Source organism: Puntigrus tetrazona, chromosome 1, assembly GCF_018831695.1.
Source record: "Puntigrus tetrazona isolate hp1 chromosome 1, ASM1883169v1, whole genome shotgun sequence".
Classification (NCBI taxonomy): Eukaryota; Metazoa; Chordata; class Actinopteri; order Cypriniformes; family Cyprinidae; genus Puntigrus; species Puntigrus tetrazona.
Genome location: NC_056699.1, coordinates 20,413,591 through 20,429,617, shown reverse-complemented (window position 1 = coordinate 20,429,617; position 16,027 = coordinate 20,413,591). Strand labels below are relative to the sequence as shown.

Here is a 16,027-nt window from a genome sequence, read left to right as displayed (position 1 = left end):
AATCTATATGATACAACAGTTTTACCCGTTCCCAATCTGTCTTATACAAATTGTTATCGCAAATTACATTATCAGAGTAACAACTTTTCCAAAATTTTTGGGAAATTTAATTTGAATATTTTAAGGAACACTAAATGTATTGAAGAATGTTATTGGTGATTTTTTTCATACTGTGAGTGGATGGTAACGAAAAGCTTGCACATTGTCAGACATATGATTTTGAATATGAAAATGAATACAACATTTTGTCCTGTGAAGCCATATGATTGTGAGGAACAGGCCATAATTTAAAAAGATTCTGTCAATTAATTACTCACCTTCATGCTGTTCCACATTCGTAAGACCTTTGTTTGTTTTTGTAACGCAAATGAAGATATTTTTGATGAAATCCGAGAGCTTTCAGACCCTGCATAGACAGCAATGCAACTAAAATATTTTATGGCCCGGATAGTTGAGACATCAGTAAAAAATAGTCTGTGTGAGAATACTTTTTGTGTGCCAAGAAAACAAAAATAATGACTTTATTCCACAATTGTTTTCTCTTCTGTGTCAGTGTTCAATGTCTTATGGAACTTGAGGGTAAATAATTAACCTAACATCTTACCATTACCATTCACTTGCACCGCATGAATAAAGAAACAGATAAATACATACAGTATGGTTAAAAAAAAGATTAGTGTAAACTCTCTGCAGCACATGACTTGCATGAACTTCACAACTTTGTGTGAAACCTAATGATATTGTCATCCAGGATTATTTTGTTGATTCAAAGAGCAACCTATGTTTCAACAGAAGCGAGAACATCTGACCGTCTGTGCGAAAAATCTCACATGATCAACGTTAGAAATGTGCTGACTTGATGAAGTGTCCTAAAACAAAATGTCAGATATGTCTTCCTCAATTCCCATCGCTGTCAAAATACAAATAACAATTGTCATTTTAATACGGCTCATTTAATAGATAGTTTTGTACTGTACAAAACTTCCACAGTCTCTGTATTCTCCATGTGCACTGACCCAGTTTTTAATAAGCAGCTGTAGTTAGCAAGGGATCATGTGAGAGGAAAAAAAAAAAAACATAGAAATTGTTGAACGGATGGAGCACAGAGTGGACAGACGGAACAGTTCACGTTTTAAGCTGTAAAAGAGTGAGCTCTGTGCTGTAACAGTATGAAACAGATGCTCTTAGTGGTATTAAAACTCCATGTATGCGTCACTAGCAGCTTGCAGCTACTCTGAGCACTCTAGGACAAAGGGAACGAGAAACCAGGCAAATCAAGAAGTGGTTTACACCGGAGCGTACGTGTTCAAGGACACATACGAGCTTAGCGAGGTCTCACATTTACATATTCTTCCCATAGCTATTAAAAAGCCTTATTTTTAAATCAAGCTTGCTGCGTCTGTCTTAGAATACATTTCTAGCATCTCTGTTAATAAGTGATCCGAACAAAGGATCTGATTTTTTCTTTATTCTCCCTTTTTAATCTTACTCAACATTACTGTTGTGTGGGCTGCGCGTGTGAAGTATAGCATGAAATCTTCACCTACAAACAGAAGCGCTGCTGTGGAATGCAAATCTCACACCTAGTTATTTAAACCGCTGCTTGTCAGGACATCTGGTCCACGACTGAGGTCTGGCTTCAGAAGATGCATCCAGAAGATTGTATGTGTTGTTGACAATACTAAAGTGCAACTGGAAAAAAGAAGAAAAAGGAAGAAAGAAAGATTTTGTAATAGGTTTGTAACATGTGACTGAACACAAAAAACTAAAACAAATGTGTTTTAGTGAGTTGGGATGAATAAACGCCCAAAAATATCAAAATAAGCAATAAAGATAGCAGTAAAACTAAAAGATAATGCCTTTTTTCCCACAAAATACTAATCATGAACTGATTAATCTTGTAAAATTATTATAATTAGTAGTATTACTACTACTACCACCACTATACTATTAATAAAAACGATCTATTGAAGTCATCAACAAAGGTAAGAAACATTTACAGAACTTACTGACTTAATTTCGAATGACCCATATAGTTGTGACGCTATAAATAAATGGTGTTGGGTGGAAATACAGGATGGAAAATTATAGACAAGAACATGAACGTGTAAGAGGATTTTGTGAGAGAGCAGGAGACAGGATAAAGGATTAAATCAGATGTAAATCAGGAAAAAGAATGAGAGATGAAACGTTTCTCCTTATCTACAGTCTAATCACACACTGCCAGCGCATCAAACTACTGAATGAGGAGAGAGATAAATATAGTTGTTGTTGTGGGAATGAAGAGAAATTCATTTTAATTTGCTTTAGTAGTTCGCCACAACTAAAAAGACTGTTATATGAAATGACACTAAATATGAGTTTTATGTTTTCGGCAATCAAAAAAAAAAAAATTAAATTAAATTAAATAAATAAATAAATATATATATATATATATATATATATATATATATATATATATATATATATATATATATATATAATTACCATTTTATTGTATTGCTGTTTATGAATTAACACATATTTGTGTCTATAAATTGGAAATATTTGTTATATCCATTAGAGCATCTATACAGCAAAGGGGGAGGAGACAGAGAATCTATATGAATGAATGAGAAAGAGCGAGAGAAACAGAGAAACAGATTGAGAGAGACTGAATGATCAGGGGGGAAGAGAGAGAGAGAGGAGGGGCGAGGGACGTCCAGAGATGGAAACACTCAATGTAATTTTCTGCAACAGAATCTAAACAGACAGAGTGAGAGGAAGAAAGACACAGCCGTAGAAAAGCATTAATGCTCTTCAGTCATCACACAGAGAGATGTCAATGGAAGCAGGCAGCATGGAAACCATTGAGGTTCCTCAAGACAAGATTGTCAAAAAGGTATGTGACCTTTGAGCCTTAGCCTATGAGATGGAGAATGCTTGATAATGTAGTAAGTTTGGTGGATTGACATATGATGAACAATATATTATAATGAAACGTCCTGAAGTAGACCGGGGCTGGTTGTCACACTTTCTAGTCCGGTTAGGGTAGGTTTTCTGTACAGGTACATACCTTCTAATTTTGACATATGAAAAGTGTTTATACACTATGTTACCAAAATTGCAATTAAAAAGTTCCCATTCGTGTGTTATCGTGCTACAGTATATGGGGTAAATTTTCACAGTGGAACCTGCTATTAATCATATGCCTTTCAGCAAAATATAAACACAAAATATTTGTAAAACATCAGCAAACACTAAAAATCTGAAAAACATAAATTGTAATTAAAAATGAAAATGTACAATAATATTCAATATTTTATCTATAAACACTACCTTAAAATGTTTGGGGTCCTACAGTGTTTTTACAATAAGTCTCTTATGCAAGACTGCATTAATTTGATCAAAACTACAGTAAAATCAAATCATATGAATTCAAATCATTTTGAAATGATATTTCAATCTAGAATGACTCTTTCCTATTTGAATATATATTAAAATATAGTTTATTTCTGTGATGCAAAGCTGAATTTTTAGCATCAATGCTCCAGTCTTCAGTGTCACATGAGCCTTGAGAAATTATTCTAATACGCTTATTTGATGTTCAAGAAACATATCTTAATAATATCAATTTAAATGTCATGCTGAAAATGTTTATTTTTATTTTATTAATTTATATTTTAGTGGAAACCATAATGAATTTAACAACAAAAACTATCTTTAGTATTTATAATAATTTATTATGAAACTGCATGCATTATGAAACTAATGCAACTGTACTTGCCCATGTGATAACTAGTCCTGGTCTCCACATTTTATACTTGGAGCTTACATTAGATCAGAAAATGATCTTTTGCTCCATACTGTAAATGTAGGGGTCCTTCAGGAAGAAGATAGAGAAGCTGAGGAGATGGAGCACCTCTTCAGGCGGCGGCAGCTTCAAACGGCCGCCCAAAACCAAAACCCTGAGTCTGAACTCACCCACCGACCCTGACACAGAGCCCCTCAGAGTAGAGACGGAGCGCAGGAAACTCAGACCCATTGTGGCATCCGTCTTTGGTCAGGTATGAGCTGCTGTGTCACACGAGAAGTTATTTATGTGAGCTGTTGCGTTTACAGCCATTGCCTTAATTCAAACAATGTTTTGGTTCTGCGAGACAATGAGCTAATTCACAGGCCATTTATATCACAGGGTTTATGCAAAACCTTCTTGATTAGGCGCTTGATGATGATGCATTTAGGCTACACTTGAACTAAAAGCAGTGCTTGGGTCTGTCATGTGCAATTCAAAACAAAGAGGCACTTTGATTGCTAATGAAATTGTGCTTATTATTATGTTGATGGATACTGGGACGTGATTCTGAATGAGTGAGTGGGTCACATGATCATGTGGTACCCTGAAGGATTTTTTTTTATCTCAAAGACCGCTAGTCGGGGGTTCTGTAGTGTCTGGGTTATTTTCAGTTTATGAGTTGTGCTCTTTTATTGTTTATGTTTAGCACAAATGTTGAATGAATAAATGTGAGTCAAAAGTTATCTGATGCCTGCACGTCGGTCAGGAGATATAAGACTGTCACTCATAAAAAATGGGGTACAAACAATTTTCACTTCTAAACATGAAATTGTGAAGCAAACGAGACCAAAAAGTTATTACATAACGAATGTTTTTGTGATAAATATGTGATCAATGTTCATTGCAGAAAAACCTGTAAAGAAACACAGAACTGTTCCTTTCTCCTGCACTCGGCTCATATTTACTCTTTCCAGTCCGTAGTTTATTCATTCTTAAACCCTTTCACACAGCAGTAATCATAATAATCATTTTCAGACAATCTCTCTGCTTTCAGAGGATTACGGCTCTGTACCGAAGTAAAAGGTGAAAGGGTATTATGTACTGTCTATTATTCATCACACCTCGTTCTTTAAAGCTTTCATTCCCAAACATAGCATAGCGTACAAATTAGCACAACTTGTCATTAAATCTCTTTATTTCACTAAAATCCCTTCTCCACTAACTGTATATGAAAACCAACTCTATCAATCTTGAAATTCTTTAAACGGGACTGGCTTAATAACATTAATAATTCTCATTTTAAAACTTTCAATTTCAATAAATATATTGAAATTTAAAAAAATTATAATAATAATACATTTATGAGCAATTATAATTTAAACGAACATAATAACGCTACACTAAAGATTACTCTTTGGCATGTGTTAACAATATATTATTAAAAAAAAAAAAAAAGAAGGAAGAAAAAAAAAGAAAGGCATGGGAGAAGAGAGTGATGAAAGAAAAAGAATAAGAGAGATTTATTGAGAAGGGGAGGATTATATGGGTGAGATTAACGACTCAAGAGATCAGATCTAAAAACTGATTCTCTCACAAGAACGCTCCAGCTTTGGCCAAAGTAATAATAACATATCACTAGATGTGGAGACTGCTTCATGATCATCCAGCATACAATGTTCAAAACATCTCATTTATGAATGTCAAAGTATTGTTTATTTAAGTACAGGGAATTTTATGTCTTGTTTTTGCTTTGTATAAAACTTTGAAAAATGTAAAGTTAATTATTTTTGTAATGTGTCAAGAAGTTTAGCCAGAAATAATTTTCACTCAGAAACAGTTCAAAAATAACACTGAATTAAATGCTGGTTTTTACTTTGCAAATAAAAATTCATCACTTTAAATAGTATGATATTATAAATAGAACGTAAAATGACATATTTCTTCTTTTTGTGCGCGTTACATGACTTCTTTTATACAAATTACAACCGTCTCTCACTTGAGGTGTCATTCCCACCACATCAAGCAATTTTGCTATAGTAATAGTTTTCATAAAAACATAGGTGGACATATATGTAGAAGAAGAACCATTTTTGGCTCCTCAAAGAACCTTTTAGCGAACAGTTCTTAAAAACAAAAATCTAATATAACTTTGTGCACTGAAAAGGATCTATGGATGTAAAGGATTCTCTACCGAATCTCTGATGTCTAAGAACCTTTATCCTATATCATATAGATTAGCTCACAAAATGCATGTGTATTTATTTCAATTCAGAAGAAGAAAATATCTTCATCTGATCAATATTAGCTGCCTTTTCCCTAAATTTAGTTTTCCTGGAAATGCTACCAAACCTTACTTATCATTTCTAATCGAGCTGTAATTTTGTTCAATTAAAAAGTGTGAAAAATGAAAATATCCGTGAGACTGTAGAATACATCACGTGCTGACCGCCACACAAACAATCTGCTTTCGATTGACTTTTTTTTCCTCTCTGCTTCTGTGTCTCTCTGTTGCTTGTCTCTTGTCTTGTGTTTTGGCCTTAATCCATTGACAGCCCACCAATATACAGCAGACAACCCAAATCCCCTCTATAGCCCACACATATACACATAAACAGGCACAGGAGCTGTTTGAATCAACAGAAACGAGACGCTCTACATTTCACCGTCTGTAGGTCAGTTGTCTGGTCGTCTTACAATAGAATAATTTAATCCACCAATCAGAGACCAGGTCTCCACTGGTAACCCAATTAGGAGCCTCTCTCTACAGTGTCACCGGCTGGTCCTTTATTAAATGAAAAACAATTACGAGTCAGAATATCTTTTATACACAATAAAAGTCAATGGGGCTCCGGTGTTATTATTTACTTTCATTGTATGGACAAAAATAGTTCTTTAAAAGATCTTCACATGAGGGTGAGTAAATTAAAGGCAGATTTTCATTTTGGGGTGAACTGTCACTTTAAAATGCTTGTGCATGTGTGAGTAATTAGGATATACTGAAAGTGGGTGTTAGCTTGTTAAATGTACAGTCGTGGATGTCTAAGAGTGAGAAATGTGTGCTAAGCAGATTAACAGCTGCTGATTTATTAATGTGAGTGTAGAGATGGATTAGTGATGGATTCATTGAGGCACCAGTGCATTAATGTCAAACAACTGACTCGTTGACTTCAGTGCGGATTAAACGCATGCAGACATGCACATAAATGCATATATATTTGCAGATGCTGTTTCCAGAGAGATGGAGGGAATGAGAACAACAGACTAACTGATACTTAGAAATTCATGATTGAAATCAATGCTAAAAAATGCTGCCGTTGTTACTGGATGCAAATGTTAGTATAATTCCCAAGAGAGAACATACACCGAACTTTCCTCAGAGACTGTCTGTTGTTATTTTCTTATCTGTTTTCTTTGTTGTAAGATTATTTGTTTGTATTTTGTGCTATATGCAGGTAGCCATGAGCGATGTTCATATATTTTTACTTGGTTTCGATATATGTTTTAGGGTTTATTCATTTGTGGTGTTTTGTTTTTGTTTCTACGTGCTACTACGGTTGATTCTCACTGTGATACGTTGATCAGCTACATCTTACGGCATTCGGCAGTGACTTTAATCTGTGATGAGCGTTCAGATAAATGTGTGGGAATCACCGGTCAGAGAGTATGTCCTTGTATTAAGCCGTGAACACTGGGAAAACCTGCTCTTGTCTGGCATACTTACAGAATTCTAAAGTCAAAACCTGGAAGTCTAACTTTGCACTGTTGTACTACTATACTAAAATAATACACTATTATATACAAGTATACTATTTAAACAACCTTTATGGTAGCTTTTCTAAATGACTGTATGCAAAAAGTAAAAGGTTTAGACACACTCATTGTTTTAGACATTTTATTATTTATTATACAGATGGCACTTGATAACTACATTTAAATTGCCTACAATCAAAGATTGCAGTAGGTTTTATTACCATGTGTTCCTTATATCTTAGTCAACTCTGGCACGGACAAACAGCAGCAATGTTTGAAACCTATGGGCGCATTTGGCCCTGTGCACTAAAGGCAAATAAACTTGTTTAATTTGTCCCAAAACAGTATACATGCATGCATTATAGGAGAATTCAGTGTCAGTACTGTCATTTCTACCACATCTAATATAATGCATTCCTTTCTTCTCTTGGCCTTCAACATAAATATGCTTTATAATGTAGTTAAGTACACTAGAAACAAAAGTTTCTTGACATATTGCCTCTAATAATGATGGTTGAAAAGGAAGCTCATTCAGATTATTGTAGTTCCTGACTGCATCTTTGGAAGAAAATGACGTCGCGTCATTTGAATATTTGCTGTGATTGGTTAGTTCATACTGAGAGGTTAAACTACCATCATCCGTCTCCATGTTGTCCCTCCCTCTCCGGTCCAGCTCATCCACTTAAAAGTGCTTGTAAAATCATTTATGTTTTAGCTTAGCAAAAAATGTAAACACATAAAACAAAACTCATTTCAAGCTTTTTCACATAAGACTTTAGACAGAACAAAAGGGCTTTAAAGAAGCTTAGAAAAAGTTCAAAACCTTTGTATGGTAATAGAATAATCATGACAGGTCTATCAATTTGTAAACGTTAGAGAATATCAAAAATGCTTCTTTGGTTCCCCCTAGTGGTTACATATACATAAAAAAACGTAAGGAGAATATTAATTATTCATATTTAAATCAAAACTGACGCCGTCCTCTTGTGCTATTGAGGTTTAGTAAAGTCAGTTAACAAATATCATATCAGTAAAATGCCATAAATTGATGTATTACGAAACCGCCCTGCATCTCTATCTGTGTGTGCCTGCTTTGTCTCCACCTGAAGAGCTTTTAATTACAATTATCTTTTAAATGATCTTAAAGAATCAAAAGAATGAATGTGAGAGAAAGCCTTGTATGGAATAAACAGATTACGTGGTAATATTGCGTGAATGTGGGATTGACCTCAGTAATACCTTGATCTGGACCAAAAACTCATCTTTCTTGTAAAACACGTTTTGCGCTCTCCTGCATGTTTAAACCCATCTAATCTTATAGAAAAACATAATTTAATTTCCACCAGTGTTACTGATGTTAATCACAATAGTGTAAAGTAATTCTGTAAGCCCCTGTAAAAAAAAAAATGTCTCCCTCTAATACCAAGAATTAGATCTTTGCCCAGAATATCATATTTTGGGAGTTATGAGTAGATTATAGCAAAACAAACATGTCGATGGGTAGCTGTCATTCAGATTTATTTATTGCCAATTCATTTTTTATAACAAAAAATATTCATTTTTTATCAAAAAAAGGTAATATATAATATAGTAATGTTAAATAATATAGTCTAATATAGTAACATAAATCAAGATATATTGCTGTGTACAGTATACTAAGCTTTATAGCATCATTTCCCTGTTTATACATTATTTTATACATTAGTTTTCTACACTGACGTTTATAATAAGTACTGATTTGGCTTCATCTACTGATCCATCTATCCTCTCATCTGACCCTTTGACCTCTGACCCCTGACACTGCAGCTCATCACCCTTAAAACCCCTCTGATGGCTGTCTACCTGCTCTCTACAATCTTTCTACAATCCTACGCTCCCTTATCAGCACTGCCAGCTGCGTTGCACTCACCATGTAATCTGGAATGTTGCGGATTATGCAGACCTTTCCCACCCCTTCGCTATCTTTCTCTCTCTGTTTCTCTCCTCATCCCTCCATCCCTCCCTATTTTTTACCGTGCCAGTCACTTGCAGTAGAACAAGTGCGATTAGAGTCCTTCACAAGGCAAAGCGAGGACGTGAGAGAACATGGAAAAAGAAAGAAGGGGGAAGAAAAAACAGACAACAGATGCAAGGTCCGAGAGCATCAGGATTAGAGTGCTCAGAAAACCCCAAATGCTTTTTCTGGATGAAGGAATTGTTTTGATTGCTCCCCAAAGCATGCCGTGACTGTTTTCGGTGGTCTTAGCATCACTACCCTTCACCTCTTGTTTAAGCAACTCCGCCCCCTCTTGGGATATTCCGGCAACAGGGATCGCGTGTCGCAAAGTTTATGTAATAATCTGAGGACAGGAATCAAGAGTGAGTGATAAAGAGGGAGGGGGAGGGACGGAGGGAGGGACAGAGATGACAAGAAAGAGTGGGAGCAGTGAGAACTAGAGAAATACAAATGATGGGAGCGAAGCCATCTAAAAGAAGCAGCATGAAGAAGGTAAGAACTATATTAGTAGTTTTTTTTTTTTAAAGACTATTTTATAAGTTGTGGATTAGACTGATTTAGAAAATGACTTCAAACTTGACCTTCTGCGGAACATATTGTGGTTCGAAGTTAATCTACTGAAGTTAATCTATTGGAGTGTGTGAATTAAGTTGTGGTATTTGTAATATACAAACTTATTGAAACATTTTACCACCTCTAAAGTTTGGGGTTAGTAATTGTTTTTTTTTTTAACAAGAAGCCTTTTATGCTGATAAGGACTGTGTTTATTTGAAAACACAGTAAAATTATTATTTGGAAATAGTATTACGGTTTAAAATAACTTACTTGATTCTATAGAAATCATTCTAATATTCTGAATTTACCAAATGTTTTTACTGTTATATATGCTATATACAGGTGCACTGCTTAATATTTCTTTATAAAAAAGGCATACTTTTTTTCCAGGATTCTTTAAAAGTTTAAAAGTACAACATTTATTTAAAATATTTTTTTTTACTTTTTTGTAACATTATAAATGCATTTCAATGAAACAAATGAATCCATTCTTGCTGAATAAAATATGAATTACTTAAAAATGAATCATTAATTATTTCAAAATTAAAACCCTTACTGACCCCAAACTTTTGAACAGTACTATATTCCAGTGTAGTCATTCTAAACATCACTAAACAGAATGTCCAAGCTGCTCTGTTAGAATAAATGTTAATGGTAACTATGGCTTTTGAGCAGGATTTCTAAGATTCCCAGTAATCAAATTTCACTCTTTACAAAAAGCAATCGTATGGCTTCAGAGAATATGAAATATAGTGCACTTTTGAGATAATCTTATGGTACTTTTTTAAAGCTTGTCGGCCCCTGGTCCCCATCCACTTTTGATATTTGGAGAAGAGCACAGAACTATAATATTTCATTTATAGTATAGACATCGACACCACATACGGAAGCATTAGACCTTCTCAGACTGCGATTTTGTTTGGTTCATAACGAAATGGTTCCTTGCAAAGGGGGTCCCGCCCCTGGAAGGCAGTGGTCTGCCATTGGCATCCGCCATGTTAGGAGGCAGCGGTGATGCGGCAGCTGAGGATGAGGATGATGAAGAGTTGGGCCAGCAGTTTGAGGAGCCGATATGTGCTCTGGTTCAGAACTGTACCATGCTACACAACATCGTGGGCCCAGCCTGCATCTTTCTCCGACAAAGCTTCGCTCAGGCTCAACTCGTATGTACACACACACTTACAAACACAACTTTTTTAGACCATACGTGGCGTGGACACACAGATCGTCAGTCCGTCTTCAGTCACATCCTCCCTTGACCATAATGTCCCATTGTCTCCCATTCATTTGACTGGAGGGTGATGTTACACATTGTTCTTTCTGAGGCAACACCAGGTCATTTTTGTCCTTCATGCAGAGATGCAGAGATGCTAAAATTTAAAGTCACGAATACCTACCAAGTGTGCATCAGATCAGTAATTATATAATATTACCTGATAGCGAAGTGGTTTGGGGAGATTGAAGAAATTAGTTGTTTTTAAAATTGTAAATTGAGTTGCTGTAGATACTAGAATATTGATCGATGCGACTGAGACAGTATAATATCCTTCTGCTTTCAAGTGTAATTTATATATGCCATTAGTAAAATGTTCTTTCTTATTAATGGGAGGATCTTAGGGAGAAAAAGACAGTCATGGTGCATGTTTTTTCACATAGAGCTGAAGATTTTTCTCATACCGTTGTCAGGATAATCAGACAATATAATTCTTATGTTAGTCTGGTGAACGTAGTCAAAGCAAGAAAAAGTGTACTAGTGTGTAGTTCCATAATAGCTTAATGTTTCATATCAATGTCTACATCTGGCTGATAATCCCAGAATCGTTTTTTTTTTGGTGCAGAAAGAAAAGTAGGGTGTAAGCTGCAGAAATTGCTACAAAGACAAAACAGATGGAAAATTTCCTGAAATTGTCTGTGACATATTTATTTATCTAAAGCCTTTCACCAAATAATATCACTATATTTTTATCCGCTTAGAAGTGCAGCACTTATTGAGGCTCAAAGGACTACGTAAAAACTGTAGCCTATATTGTATGGGCGAGTACACCTGATTTTCACCAAAAAAATATATATATTTGAACTTCATTCGACTCCATTTGTTGCCTGGCAACCTGGACCCTTGTAATCTGTTCACCATAGTGACCTTATCCTACTGCTGCTTGCATCATGCTTGCCAATTCATGGTAGTAATCAGCCTAAACACTCCCCAGCTGTGTGAATATGTTCTGGCTGGCCACTGCCAAAACACAGGCTCAGTCAATCAGATCAAAATCCAAATCACTCTGCCATTTGTTATTATCTTACTTATGTAATGTATAAATGTTGATTCATTTGAGATTTCATTGCTTGTTCTTTTTTTACTTGGAGTTATGTTGATAATGTTTTAATGACAGAGTTTCAGCATTTCCACGAACATGAATATCTGACAACACGCAATCCCATGTGTGTGCTTTTATATCCTTACAGTATAATCCATAATAATATCATGACACTGTGATTCCCAGTCAGTTTTGCTTAAGTACCTCAGTATTAATAAGGCAAATATATTAAATCCAAAATTACTGTATTCTAATAAGTACATTAAAGCAGTAGTTTACCCAAAAATGAAAATTTGCTGCCAGTGTACTTACTCATCCTCAAGTCAGCCAAGAAGTAGATGAGTTTCTTCATCTGAATAGATTACGAGAAATGTATCATTACATCATTTGCTCACCAAGGGTTCTCCTTCAATGAATGGGTGCCATCAGAATGAGAGTCCAACAACCGATAAAAACATTACAGAAATGTGCAAGTAATTCACAAAACTCACATCCATCAGTTAACATCCTTATAAAACAGTGTATTTGTAATAAATAAATTCACCTGAGGCCTGTTTCATAAAAGAGTTTTTTTTTCAGTTAGTAAGACTTATTGTCAGTTGATTAGGTTCAAAAAAGTCAAACAAACTCAAATAAGCCTGGCTTAATTGGTGAACTCGTTTTATGAAACAGGCCTCAGGTGTTTTTAGTTTGTAAACATTATTTAATCTGTGCATATTTCTCCCCTGGCGAGAGGACTTTCTCACTTAGGAAAGAAAACAATGTTATAGACAGAAAACTCATAGTTTAGCCAGAAGCAAACATCTGACGTCAAAAACATCTTAATAATGCATTTTTCAAATACAGAAACACAGCTTTTCAAAAGACATGAATTGATGAATGGAGTTGTGTAGATTCATTGTGGTTTATTGTGATGTTTCTGACGGCACCCATTGAACAAGTGATGCCAAATTTTTCCAAATCTCTTTGGATGAAAAAACAAGCTCAAATAAATCTTTGATAGCCTATGTCTAAGTACAGTTTTAGCAAATTGTCATTTTTGAGTAAACTAGTCCTGTTCATTTGTAAGTATGTATTGTGCTGTATAGGTAAAGCAGTGATAATCCCCAAAACAGGGTTTAAAAATGCATTTTGTGGATAAGTGTGTAGATTTTTGGGGGGTGGGAGATGGGGGGTTACATGCCCAAGATGGCATATGTACTAGTAAACCTACCAAGTATGGTCATTCTGTATCTAATGAATCTTGCCCTTTAAAGAAGAAGATGCATATAGTAGTGCTGTGTGATTCAAAGCACATTTAATGTGCAGTCACTTCTTTCGTTTTTGCTTGTGCTGAGCGTTAATCAGAGCCTCGTGAGTTTCATTCATCCACCCGCGTGTTCATGCAGCGGTGTGCAGATGGTCGACCCCAGCGACACTGACAGGTGTGCTTGAGGCTCGCTGGTACAATACACTGAGTGACAGTTCAACAAGCACAGTCTGAATGCAAAGCAGATTACAGGAAAGATTATAATACAGGGTTCCCACACTTTCTAACCAATTTTTCTATTATTTTTGCACATCATTTGTAATGACTGGATGACTACACCATTAAAAAATATATAGGCCTAATTGAATTACTTTATTTAAATTGTGTTATACTATTTGTAATTATTATTTTCTTTATTATGCATGCTTTTTGTGTGCGTGCTGGCTTTGTATGTGACCGTCTAATTATCTGTGTGTTTGTCCTAATATTTTGTCTCTGTATGTCTCTTTGAAATCCGTACTCACTGCAGGACAGAGATCTACGGCCAGAGGAAATTGAAGGTACAGAGATATCCAGCATCACCGATATACTTTATATCATGAAGAGCATTAAACTCTCCCACCATCCAAAGTAATTTGATTCCTTCCCTAAAATGACTTCTCTCCCTCCATCAATATGGATTCTTGCCATTACCTCTCTCAATTTAAACACATCTACCTTCAGTCTCCTCTAAATCCCTTGATAAGATACGTCCAATATAATAATTCTACCAAATTATGAAAATAATTTACTTACGCTCGTGTATATTTTTCTCTCTTCCATAGAACACAAAAGGAGAACTTCAAAAAATGTTTCATAGCTCTTATTCCCGTTTCACCATATTCAAAAAATATCATAAGCGACTGAAATTGAATCTATTCTTGGCACAGTATTGACCACATATTTGATACTTTTGTATAGTTTTTTTAGCTTGACAGATCCTGCTCATTTCATAATTTGTTTCCTTTTGTGTTCAACGGAAAGCATTAACTGTTGCTTTGCAATTGCATAAGTGTGAGTAGTTTTGGATAAACGACTCCTCCATCAAATGATATGAGTGATCACTGTACCTTTATCCTTCAAAATCCTCTTACTGGACAGACAGATTACACATTAATGTCAACAAACTGAGAAAGATGCTCTCTCTCTATGACTTTAGAGTTAAAAGAAGCCTTCAGAGAATTTGACAAAGACAAGGACGGCTTCATTAGCTGTAAGGATCTGGGGGAGTGCATGAGGACGATGGGCTACATGCCCACAGAAATGGAGCTGATTGAACTCAGTCAGCAGATCTGTGAGTGTTGTTATCATTATAGTCCATTATCTCGGTTGGCAGCATATAAATCAGTATCAGTTTGTTGGGGTATATGAAAACTGATGGTATTGTAACAGTTATTACGTTATTAACAATTAAAGTCACGCATTGACGGACGTCTTTTCGGCGGGAGCTGTTGCCATGGTGCCATTGGTGTAGTCGCTAAACCAGAATAAACTAAAACAATTCAGACATTTTGAAAACTTTTTTAATCACTCGGTAAGAGCTGGTTGGATACTTCTTGCCTGATTGTGCTTGTTCCCTAGGTGGTGGTAGAGTGGACTTCGAGGACTTTGTAGACCTGATGGGTCCAAAGATGCTGGCTGAGACAGCAGACATGATCGGAGTGAAAGAACTGAGAGATGCTTTTAGAGAGGTCGGTGGTCCATGCTACTGACAGGTGCACTGTATTCCCACGTTGTCCAAAGTCACACCTCTTTTAATTTATCTTTTTGTCTCAGTTTGACTCCGACGGTGATGGTCAGATCAGTCTGGCCGAACTGAGGGAAGCCATGAAGAAGCTGATGGGAGAGCAGCTCAACCACAGAGAGATTGATGAGATCCTCAGGGATGTTGACCTCAATGGAGACGGGCAGGTTGACTTTGAAGGTTAGAATTAAAATAGTGCTCCATGGGTTCTTGAATTTTTATTCTTGCATGTGCATTTGGAAAATCCATGTAGCCTCTATTCATATATAAGCACCGGCCAGTTTATTAGGTACGCCTGTTCAACTGGTTGTTAATGCAAATTTCATCAGCCAATAACATGGTAGAAAATAAGTGCATTTAGGCATGTAGGGTCAAGATGATCTGCTAAAGTTCAAACCGAGCAGAATGGGAAAGAAAGGTAATTTTAAGTGACTCTAACCTATTTTTCACCTTACGCTCTACAGAGTTTGTCCGAATGATGTCTCGCTAACTTAGAAGACCCATGAAAAAGGGAGAGAACAACCAGCACGTCAACTCCTAATGTGAAGAGTGAAATACTATGAGTCTGTTTAAATTAACTACCTTATGTAATTATTTAAACCTG

At 35.7% G+C, this 16,027-nt stretch overlaps 1 protein-coding gene across 3 annotated transcripts; it reads left to right on the top strand.

Moving 5' to 3' along the window:
• Positions 1 to 1,806: 1,806 nt before the first annotated feature.
• cabp2a (calcium binding protein 2a) lies at positions 1,807 to 16,027 on the top strand. Of its 3 annotated transcripts, XM_043239088.1 has the most exons (8): positions 1,807 to 1,985; positions 2,740 to 2,881; positions 3,858 to 4,046; positions 14,170 to 14,200; positions 14,839 to 14,973; positions 15,261 to 15,370; positions 15,456 to 15,603; positions 15,888 to 16,027. In XM_043239088.1, exons 2-8 carry the CDS (start codon positions 2,819 to 2,821, stop codon positions 15,911 to 15,913), a joined length of 702 nt encoding a protein of 233 aa, XP_043095023.1. In that variant the 5' UTR covers positions 1,807 to 1,985; positions 2,740 to 2,818; the 3' UTR covers positions 15,914 to 16,027. The 3 variants fall into 3 exon arrangements, with proteins under 3 accessions (XP_043095023.1, XP_043095032.1, XP_043095036.1); XM_043239097.1 differs by lacking the exon at positions 1,807 to 1,985 and having other exon boundaries at positions 2,622 to 2,881; XM_043239101.1 differs by lacking the exons at positions 1,807 to 1,985; positions 2,740 to 2,881; positions 3,858 to 4,046 and adding exons at positions 9,188 to 10,013; positions 11,027 to 11,239.

Excerpts from the sequence above, each read along its gene's own strand:
- cabp2a (XM_043239101.1), top strand. The coding sequence starts at position 9,972 with ATGATGGGAGCGAAGCCATCTAAAAGAAGCAGCATGAAGAAG. Across the intron at positions 11,240-14,169 it reads GCTTCGCTCAGGCTCAACTC|GACAGAGATCTACGGCCAGA; the intron begins GTATGTACACAC and ends TACTCACTGCAG. Across the intron at positions 15,371-15,455 it reads TGAGAGATGCTTTTAGAGAG|TTTGACTCCGACGGTGATGG; the intron begins GTCGGTGGTCCA and ends TTTTTGTCTCAG.